The sequence below is a fragment of the Orcinus orca genome, chromosome X (assembly GCF_937001465.1).
Source record: "Orcinus orca chromosome X, mOrcOrc1.1, whole genome shotgun sequence".
Lineage (NCBI taxonomy): Eukaryota > Metazoa > Chordata > Mammalia > Artiodactyla > Delphinidae > Orcinus > Orcinus orca.
Genome location: NC_064580.1, coordinates 33062884 through 33074996, shown reverse-complemented (window position 1 = coordinate 33074996; position 12113 = coordinate 33062884). Strand labels below are relative to the sequence as shown.

General features: G+C 34.1%; 1 protein-coding gene across 1 annotated transcript in view; it reads right to left on the bottom strand.

The window, feature by feature from the left end:
- Positions 1-12113, bottom strand: part of CFAP47 (cilia and flagella associated protein 47) — a 541109-nt gene that overhangs the window by 73499 nt on the left and 455497 nt on the right. Inside the window, 2 exon segments of the mRNA XM_049704952.1 lie at positions 311-409; positions 11254-11410. Coding sequence (XP_049560909.1) covers positions 311-409; positions 11254-11410 — 256 coding nt within the window.

Sequence of the window (12113 nt, the reverse complement as noted above, 5' to 3'; positions counted from 1 at the left end):
AAATATTCTTTGACTCACACAGTTATGTATTAAGTGGTATGACATTAAACAATTCACCATCTCAGAGATAAGATTTTCTGCAAGTTGTATTCATGTGAAAAGGAATGAAAAAAAAAGTGAAGATATAATGACTATATGTAAAGGTTACACTATCCATGTTTTTTTATCAACTTACTAAAATTTGTGTCAAAATTTTTAACTTATACATTTAATTTTCATTAAATATTTATTAAGACAACAAGACATATTTCATCATCTCTGAAATGCGATAGCATATAGAATGACAGAATATAAGGCAGAAATCCTGTACCTTTTGTGTGACTCAGACCACTAAGCTTGAAGGCAGAAGTCTCTACGAGGAAGCTGTCCCAGTATGGAGCCAGGACGAGACACTTGTGCTTCCCCTGACCTAACCAAAATATAAAGAGATATTGCACTTTAATGTCACATTCAAGAGGAAAAACATCACTGGAGATTGAAATAGAATCCAAACTTCCTTCTAATGGGAAATTTCTGAGATGATCATTTTCAAAGTACATTTTAAGATGAGATTTAAATGGCATTTTTGAAGAACATATTCAACACTATTAATGATTTTCTCTATAATACTCAAAAAATATTATAAAATCAACTAATAAAGTCTTGGAATTTTAATTTAAACTATTCAAATAAAAGATATTACTGAGAGCCTGTATGACCCTACCACATAAAAATGGATTGTAGTAGTTAATATTTACACATGCGCAAATATACCTTTTGCAATGTTAATAATTTAAACTAATATATGCAAAAATCAATTTTTCAAAACGTGTTTATGGGTTACATAACATGTACTTGCTTTTAGTGCTACCATGTATAAAAAGTAAAAAGCTCTGTCAGCACAGAAATTTTTAATTTTAAATATATTGAACTAGATATCAGCTGATGCCTTGGAAAGGAATGGGAGTGTTACAACTTCTAAGAAGGGAATTATTGTAACATACAGTAAAATTGTATATATATTTACCATTTTTCCCATCAATACAACTTGTAGAAATATACCTTAAATATACAAAGGCATTATTTGCATAGCAATATTTGTATAGCAAATTATTAGCAATAATGAAAAGATCTATGCACTGGAGACTAGTTGTGTATAAACAATAGTGCAGGAAAAAAACTGAGGTACTAAAAAGTCATAAAAATCTATGAGAAAGATGTCCATTAACTATTTTACTAGGATTCCAGACATATTATTAGGTGAAGTTAGCAAGGTGCAAAAGAAATTATACAGTATCCCACCTTTGTGTAAGATAGAGGATGAAGCAGAACCATGTGTGTACATACGCATTTATTCATATATACTCATTTTTGCAAAACTACACACAGTATGGATAAATCAGAATCAAATGATGATGGTCATCTATATGATTGTTTGAGAAAGTGGTGGATGGTTGAGTTATGGGAATGAGATTTCTTTAAGTAGAACATTTTACATAGCTTTGAGTTTTGAACAATACATGTTTTACAAATTCAAAAATAAATTTAGAAAGTGTGAAAAAGCAAAGCTAAAACTGAATTCAAATTAAAAAGTAAAAAATCAATCTTTATATAAATTGACCACAAAACTATACAGAATAAAGAATTAATTAAAGAATATTTTGGCCATAGTTCTCTGACTGTTCTATTGTAGTACAATGTATTCCAGGAAGAAAAATTAACTGCAAAGATAGCTTTAGATTTAGTAGTTTTCAGTTCCTTTTTCCTTTTCTCTCTCTCTCTCTCTCTCTCTTTTTCTTGGTAGTTAAGAATATAGTAATTTAGAAAATATAAGGGGTATATAGGTATGATAGAGCAAATGGGTACTGAATTGATGTGTTGGGAGTGAGGTTTTTCACATGGGAGAAGAGAAAGTGAGGTGAATTGAGGAAGAACCCTATGGTGTAGGATCGGAATAGGAGGTATCAGTATGAGATAATTGTTTTTAATAATTATTTTAATAATTATACTTCTTTGTTCTGTCCCCTGAAAGGAACATCCTAGCAGCAATGAGCACATCTAGTGCCCATATCTTGGACACTAAATACCTTGTCTCTGTATAGTAAACCATTGAAAAATGCCGAATTCTAGTTTTTACAGCAAGTTGAGTGCTAGGTGAAACTAGAACATCTTATACTGCCAGAAAGTAACAAAATATTCAAAAACTAATGAAGACAATAAAAAGGACTTAGGAATTGTCTTGTAAAGCGTCCCACTGGCCAAATTTGGGAGTGTCCAAAAGAATAATAATAAAAATCCACAAAAATGAAGTAGCCCCATTCCTCCTAGGCTCCCCCTCTTACAACTAAAAATTGCCAGACATAATATACAACAGACAAGGATAGGGAGACTCTGAAATATGAAAGAAGAAGGCAGTCTACTTAGGGACCTTGGGACTTGAGGAACGACATTGTGGTGGGTTTCCAGGTTTCCATACTGCCTCTCATATATACTGGACAAGGCACTGAACAAGTCTCCAACCCAGATCAACTAAGAGGGGCAGAAAAATAAAGGGGAGGGGAGCTGATCTTCTATCTCTTGCTTGGTAGAAAGAGGTGGCACTCCAATTCTCTTGCTGGGGTAGCAGGCTGAGGGAAAGGGTAGCTAGCCAGGGTAGAGTTGAAATATTTATATATAACACAGTCCGACAATGTTCTGTCTAAAATAGACTTCTCCAAATTTAATGACATAGGTAGTTTGAAAGAAAAAGGATGATAAAAGATGTACCATGAAAATGTTAATTTTAAAAAACAAAAATGGGGCTTCCCTGGTGGCGCAGTGGTTGAGAGTCCGCCTGCCAATGCAGGGGACACGGGTTCATGCCCCGGTCCGGGAAGATCCCACATGCTGCGGAGCGGCTGCGCCAGTGGGCCGTGGCCGCTGGGCCCGCGCGTCTGGCACCTGTGCTCCGCAGCGGGAGGGGCCGCAGCGGTGAGAGGCCCGCGTACCGCAAAAAAAAAAAAAAAAAAAAAAAAAAAGGTTACATTACTATCATATAAAGCAAACTTCAGAGAAAAGAAAATTACTAGAGACAAAGAGGGGCAATACATAATTATAAAATACGGATACACCAGGAAGACATATAATACTAATGTGTCTATAACAAATAACAAAGCCTCAACGTACATGAAGCAAAATTCAATAGAGGGGAAAGAAGAAATAAATACACCATTATAGTTGTGTGATTTAATATCCCCCTCTCACCAAGTGATAGGTAAAACTACTAGTCAGAAAATCAGCAAGGATACAGAAGACCCAAATAACAAAATTAACTGAGAATTTGAATGACAATATGTAAAACACTCCATAAAACAACAGCAGAATACTTATTTGTTTCAAGTCCTATGGGACATTCACCAAGAGAGACCATATACTGGGTCATAAAACAAACCTCAACAAATTTAAAGTACTCTAAATCATACAGATTGTGTTCTTTCGACCATAAGGGAATCAGTAACAGAAAGAAATAAAAAAGAAAAAGGTCTGGTCCCAGTCTGCTCTGGCACTACTCTTTTCTTTTTTCTTTTTTTTTCCTTTTTGGCTGCATAGTAGGTCATGTGGAACTTCCCCCACCAGGGATAGAACCCATGCCCCCTGCAGTGGAAGCACAGAGTCTTAACCACTGAATCACCAGGGAAGTCCCTCTGGCACTACTCTTTGAATGAATGTCTTTTCAAAAACCATAAAAATTTGCTATAATTCAAAAATGCAGCAAACAATTTCAATAGTCTTCAATGCAAGAAGAAAAAGGAAAAGGAGTAAGAGATTATTATTTTCTATTGATATAATAGCTATGGATTTGTACAAATATTAGCTCTAGTATTTTTAATTGCTCGTTAAGAGCCACAAGTTCCTCCTAGAGATCTGGATACAGAGAAATCCAGAGAAGGAAGAGGTAGGTGTCAAAGTCATTTCTGTTAACATCTGGCTTTGTTTTTGTTTTTCCAAACTCAGGGACATTACTCAGAAATATAATGACAATGATAGAAATCAAGGAGCCTCCCCTGAATAAAGAGTGGGCCATCAAACAGTACACATGCAGTGGTCAAAGAATCATAGAATCACCAGCTAGAAGCAAGCTCAGAGATTACCTGGTACCTCCCCCAGTGTTAGGAGATACAAAAGCCAAAAAAATAAAAGTTCCTTACCCAAGGTCACACAGCTTGTGTCTTCTGAATTTAGATCCCCTCACATTTTTATAAATTAAATGTTCAGTGATTAAATATGATAATGTGATGGGGATTTGAAAACAATAAATGCTGAAATATAAAAGATTAAAAAAAATCCATGTATCTGTACTCGTACTTAAAAATAAAAAGAGTTGGGGGGAGGAGAGAAGCAGAGAAAAAGCTATTTTCTTTAATTTAAAAATCTCAGCTAATAAAAAATAGCAAGGATAATGGACATAATAATTAATACTGGTAGCATATCTGAAAGGATACTAAAACCATCAAATGAAGGGTTGTAAGGGAAGAGGTTATTCACATTGTCTCAAATTATCTATTAGTTATAAAGGGAAAAGATAATCTTTACAATATAAAGATCTGGCAGACACAACCTTAACCAAGTGATTAACTTAGTATCCCCACTAATGGGACTTTGTGTCTCCGGATGTGTTGCAATGAGAAGTACACGATATGTGATATTCTTACCAAAATGTTTAATCTGAACTGAATAATGAAGAAACAAAGATAAGGTAAATCAAAGTACATCAATGCAGTGTAACATTATGGAGCTGTAAATATATTTAGGTAGTTTTTTATGTCTTAATATATGACTTCCAAGATATGCAATATGAAACAAAGACAAAGAAATTTTTGTACAGAAAAAAAAAAAAGAAATCCATAACATGCAATATTCTACAAGACAACTGGCCTGGACTCTCCAAAATACCAATATCATAAAAGACAAAACAAGGTAGAAGGGAATTTTTAGATTAAATGAGATGTAAGAGATTGGAAACCAAATGTAACGAATAATCCTTGATTGAATCCCAGACTGGAAAAAAGATAACATTTTTAAAAGTTATAAGGAACATTTTTGGGACAATTGGAGAAGTTTTACTGTGGATATTTAATATTTTAAAAATATTAATGTATCTAGGTTAAATCTTAGTGTATGATAATGGCATTGCAATTATGTTGGAGAAAGTCCTTTTTCTAAGGCCATACATACTTTAGAGACGAAATTATATGTCTACAGATAGAGATAGGATATAAAGCAAGTTCCCCAAAAGTTAACAATTGATGAAATAGATGAATCTGTATGAAAAATATAGGACTATTCATTGTACTATGCTCTTCTGTAGGTGTGACATTTTTCAAAATAAAAAGTTTTGTTTTGTGGGGAGGGGACTAAAGACTAAATGCAAAAAAAAAATTCCTACAGCTTTAATTAAATGGAAGCACATTTTGTTATCTTTAAAATGAGATTTGTGCGAGTTGAACTACTGGGTCATGGGGGAAACATTATAAATTATAGTTAATTCTCTATGGAAAGGAGATAAGCTTTACTGACATTGAATATATGAGGTGATGATGCTATATGTAAATATTTCACAAGTAAATATGCATACATTGAAGTGAATGCTGAAAAACATTTACTAATTGAGGTGTATGATATTAAAATATATTTCAAGACCATTGTGTAAAGAGCAATATTTCTGAAAGTACTGTCTTCTGACAACCTACACTGGAATAACTTGTGATGGTAGGGTCTTACCCCAGACATAATGAATCAGAATAACTGTGAACCTGAGAATCTAAATTTTGATAAGTTTCCAATTACTGCTTACTGAATTTTGAAAGCTACTAAGTGAGAAAAAAGGAATTCCAAATATTAAGGCTCCCAAACAGTATCTAAAAATAATTAAAGTAATTATAAGCAAGTTGAATCTCAGATTACTTGTCTGAAAAGTGGCTATAACAATAATTTCACATCTACTTTTCCATAGTATGAGTGTTAGCTATTTGTTATGAGCAAACTAAGACAAATAATCCAATGAAACTAAGGTATAAATAGACTGTTATATATTTGATACTCCAACTTTCCTGCCCACCAATCTCAAATCTCCCAGTGATGTTTATTAATTCAAATATTTAAATAGACTATCTGAATTTGGGAGTGATTTTGAGAGCGTGGGACTTTTTCTTACACCTATTTATCTCTCTTATGTATTAAGCTATGCACACCTTGACTGGCAATGTACAATGATCACTACATATTTAACATAAATATTTATTCAACTCTGGAGGTACTTCAGATAAGATTCAGAGGCCTCCAAGGGCAAGATTTTCATAAACTAATTCAAACATGTGAAATCAAATGCACTGGGTATTGCCTCTCCACATCCCGTAAGTGTGATTAACTTATCGTAACTGTGTTATATTGTTTGCTTTATTACTATATTACTAGTGAACACCATGGTCATAATCAACCTGAGTCAACAACAATTCAACAGAGTACCTTGTTTATATTTTATCAACCCTCAGAATGGAAGTTGATATTTGTAAAACTAATATGTTAACTGGTATGCACACCTTTATCCCTGCTGTTATTCTGTTTTGCTCTTCAATAAAACTACTAATGTCTGGAAAAGAATCCACTTATACTTAAACATTTGAATCAAATCACTAATATTGCATTTAAATTTGTATTAAGTAAAAGATCAAATAATCTCAAGACTACAGCTACTTTAACAGAAATAATCAAAACAACTACTCTGCATACATCTATTACTGCTTCATTCATTTATGCAACTTTTAGGTATATAACCTATAGTGATATTTCACAAGTAGAATACCACACAAAATCAAAATACAATGTGTATAAATTTTTGTGTGTATGTATATCCCACACATGAGGTAGCTTTGAAATGTGCATATGACAGTTTTCAGCACAAAACAGATGCTCAATAAACAGTGACTGAATATTCAACTCCTGCTTTATCAATATACATGCCAACACTGAAATACTCATTTAGTTAGAAGCAAATCTATGAGTTAATATAACCCCTGCCATTAGCAAGCATATAAAGTAGCAGGTGTGGAATATGGTTATATGAACAAGGGCACACACATACATATAATAGAGATGGGTCCTTAAATTCTTAATGTATACACTGGGCCCTAATTTCTAATGTTTCAACTCAGATGCTTGCTTCCCATTCACAGCTACCTTCCCTGTTTCCACTTTTACTTCCAGCTAAGTAGGAAGGAAACTTAACAGTAGGGGGCTGGGGTGGAGGGCATAATTACTGACGAGAGAGGATTGTGGGAATTGAGTCCATGGATACCAGTCGCTGAGGAAGGGAAAATGTCCTGGCCGAATAAGGCAGCCAAGATGGGAAATCCAAACATATGTGAGCTAGGGTCTGATGGCAATGTTAAAAAGAGAAAGGAGAGTCCTGAAGAGCTGAAAAAATGTGAAATGAGTGGTAGTCAGGGGCATTTCTTGAGGTCCTTTGATAGGATGCAGGGAGGCCTCTTTCCCTGAGATCCGGGGGGAGGAAGCAAAAAGAAGGGCAAGTGCCTTTCTTTAGAGGCTTATCAGTATGGGGCTTTTATTTATTTATTTTTTTAATTTATTTTATTGAACTATAGTTGATTTACAATGTTGTGTTAATTTCTGCTGTACAGCACAGTGATTCAGTTATACGTATATATACATTCTTTTCATATTCTTTTCCATTATGGCTTATCACAGGATATTGAATATACTTCCCTGTGCTATACGGTAGGACCTTGTTGTTTATCCATTCTATATATAATAGTTTGCATCTGCTAATCCAGTATGGTGCTTTTAAAGCACCATCTGTAAGCAGACAACTTAGAAAGACAGTGAGGTGGTCCTGGAGAAGATGAGTTCAAGAACCTGTTCCATCACTTACCCACTGCATGGCTTTAGGAAATTTCTAAGCCTCAGGTTCCACATTGAAAAAACTCCAAGAGTCTTTTTGTAAAGATTGGGTATAGTCACATTTATAGAGCTTAAGTGTGGTACATAGTGGATGCATAACAAATCCTAGTTTTCTACGCTATTTGAAAGCTTTTCTGTAGCATTCTGGTCCTCATGGGACTCATTAATGGTGTGCTTTGGACACATCTCTAGTATTCTCCAGGTGTTTAGGCCATCTCCTCTCTAGCCTCCCTATCTCATTACTTTTTTAAGTTGGCATAGATTCAGATATGAATAGATCCCTCAAATATAATATTTTTGATACCTTTCCTTGCATAATGGTCAACTGAAAGAATGTATAGATGACACACAGTAGAATTAAAAGATTAAATAGAATTTAATTAAAGATAATAAATAGATTATTTGAATATCAAAGGGCAATATATCTGAGAGAAGTGATTAAAATGAAAACAGCCAAGATAGCAGAAGAAAAGACGTTAGAGAATTGGGCAATATAAAAGTTTTGATGATGAGTTTACAATTCTAAAAATGTTGCCTTCTGGGAAAAACAGTGACTTTTGAAAGATATCTTCATCTATATATCTTAATATCTATAAAGTCTGTCTGTCTATCTATCTGAAAGAGAGATGAGGAATGCAGGATCTGAAATACTGTGGGATCTCTCACACGCATCAACTACTCTCTTGGGGCTATATTGAGTCTTCCTATCAACCTCCCTAAGGGGATTCTGTGAATTATGTAGCATCTGCAGGAACATTTACATGTTCTTTTGAAAGACAGCAAGGTATTCCATCGTCCTATCATGAAATAATTTTAAGACATTTACAAATATTTAAATGAGAAGGTATTAATGTAGTACTTTCTCTAATGAGTATATTTGGCATATGTGTTAAATATTTTTATTCTTCTTGTCAGTCATATTTCCTTGTGGCCCTTCAACAATTCAGGTCAAATTATGAGGCCAGGTTGCCAAGAAATATGATTACAAGAAGACGTGTACATGGTGGCTAGAAAAAAAAATAAGTCCACAAAAGAAAGAAGGAGGAGGTTATGACAGAGTGACAGAGAGACTCCATCACCAAGAAAAGGAAAGGAGGAATCTTTTCATAAACTAATGGAGAAAGTGGAAGAGAGAAAGATATCAGAGGTCAGTGTCTTTCTTATTCCCCAGACTCCATGGGTTGAAGGAAGAAGGGGGAGAACCTGAAAGTCTAAACATTCACCCGAGAGAGTGAGTTTACTTAAAAAAGACTGTTTTAAACTACAAGAGACTAATACATTTTTAATTATCAAGCTTACTCTTTTTTCCTGTTACATAGTAGAAAAAATTTTTGACCAATTAAAGAAAATTAAGAAGCCACAAATTATTTCAGTTTATTTTAATGTTAAAATATTGACCCAATATGCTTTTATAACACTCTTATAGCTATGCAGCTGCCTTGAAAATTCCATTCCCTGGAAAGTTCCATTAATCAGCCTTGTGTGTTCCCACACCAGGAATTCTAAGCCCTACAACTGGTACAAAGTTTACAAACACATATTTTCTTGGCGCCTACCTAAATTTGTGTTTTCCAATTCCAGCCAAATACAATACCTTTTCTATTTGAATTTTGTCAGTTCCATCTTCCTTTCCCTCCAGCAGTTATTTCAACCCACTGTGCCACTCTTCAAATCTCTTACTATATCTCCTTTTCTCAGCAGATGAAAATATAAATCCAACTGCTCTTAATTCCAAAGCCCCTCTACTACCTACAATTTATCTACATTCACATTTGTTTTAGCTTACCTCCACCTGTTCAAAAGTAGAAATGCCCCTGCTGTTCATAGCTCTTCCTTCTAACTCAACCCTGATACCAGTCCTCCCAGAGCCTTGGCCCATTGGTTAAACCCTATGTCCTTTATAGCTTTAACTCTTTCTCAACCCTGGCTTCTTCCTTCTGCTTATATATATGCTCAAGTCTCTTCCACATTAAAATACTGACTTCCTTGAGCCTGCAGTCAAGTTTTACTAAACAGCATGTCTCTCCTTCTCATCATAGCCAGAGTATTCATAAGGGAATTTTACATGAGATGACATTATGTTCTTAATTTTTCTTATTTCATACCACAAGCATGAAGAGATGATCAGGAAAGATGAGAACTCTAACAGGTAAATGATAGTGTTCAGCTTCAGCATTAATAAAAAATAGAAAATTTGCAATGATGATAAGATACAATTTTCCCACAATGAGACTGCTGGAAATTAAGGAGAATGATGATACTCAGGGCTTACAAGGTTCAAGAAAATAAGTAGTTATGTCTGTAATATACTCCTGATGGCAGCATGAAGTGCAATAGGATAACCATTCAGGAGAATAAATTGGTTACTTATATAAAAAACCTTAACATATGTGTTCCTTTTAGCCCTGAAATTGAACTTTATAAAATGGATCACTGTAGTTGTAGCAGTAGTTGTAATTTTAGTAAAAGTAGTAAAAATAGTTGAAAAGTTAAAATTATTAATGTTCAACATTACATTTAAAATGTGTTTCAGAAAACTTATAATGAGTTGATTTTTATTTCAGACCCACATTATTTGGTCATTTAATACAAAGTGATCAAACATTTCACACAACTGAATTTAAAAACATGCATCTTCAATATGACACAAAAAAAGGAACAAGCTTGGTTGGAGCCAAAATTTAATCTAAATACGCTATTTATATAGAAAAGGGGCAAAGGAAACAAAATTAGAACACTGGAATTTTTATAAACTTTGAGGAATAAACATTGGCATATTTGAGTGATATCATAAGAATTGTACAAATTTACTGACTTACATATTCAGCTTTCCAGATAAAATTAGAAGAATTTGACTTGGTATACAGATTCCTAATTTCTGATCCTGGAGTTTAGAGTTGTGATTTTGGCCATGATACTTCATCTCTTACATGTATGCTTTCTCTTTAATAAAATGATGTTGTTGAACTAACAGATCCCTGAAGTGTCCACTACCTCTAAAATGCTTGGACTCTATAATAGAATAAGTGTGATTAATAATTACAAAATGGGCTTCCCTGGTGGCACAGTGGTTAGGAATCCACCTGCCAATGCAGGGGACACGGGTTCAAGCCCTGGCCCGGGCAGATCCCACATGCCGTGGAGCAGCTAAGCCCGTGCACCACAACTACCGAAGCCCGCACACTGTGCTCCACAATAAGAGAAGCCACTGCAATGAGAAGCCCGCACACCGCAATGAAGACCCAACGCAGCCAAAAATAAATAAATTTAAAAAAAATTACAAAATAACATATGTAAAGTAAAAGAAAAACAACTTACCTATTAGTATGATATCGATTAAAACATCTTCTTCGGTGGGATTTTGGAAAGGTATAAGAACAGATGATTGAAGATGAAGGTATGTGGTCATTCTTTCTATTTCTAGAGGCTGGGGGAATAGTCCTATTCCAGAGATGTAGAATATCCATTCTTTAAACTATATAAAGATAAACATCCATAACATATATGTACTAATTACATACTTTTTATTTGTACCACTTAATAAATATAGTACACATAAAAATTTTGGCAGATAAGTTTTTTGTTAATATTTAACATGCACTGTTTTTATCTTTCCTTCCTTTTCCAAATCCCTTTTGATTTTATTGAAAAATCAATGTGTTTTTACACTGAAAAAAAGGCAAAAGGCCAATGTTCAAATATTAAACATATTTCAATACATACAAGGTTACTGATAATAACATAAAAGAGAAAATTTAATGAAAGCCATGCATTTCTGCTCAAGATTTTTAAAAAAATCAATTTGTCTAACAAACTGGGTACTAAATGCTCTATGAAGTTTCCAAAATATTTATCACAGGAAGGCAAAGAAGGTGAGACACAGATTGCAGTCCCATTAAAAAGAAGTGTATACAACTTATTGCCATATTATTTACGCCCATCATCTAGTACAGTGTATGTTTTATCACATGATATGAAAAAATGGCTCAAAAATTATATGAAGAAGATTGAATGTGGCCATTGTTCTTATCTGTGTTTCAAAAGCCTGCAAAGCTCTGTTTGAAAATGTTCCGTTTGTATTCATTTGGAATAAAAGTCCCTTGAGACTCTGTTCTACACTGAACACTTTGCTAATGTTACCGATGAATGACGAGGTCATTAACCAAAAACCAGCGAAC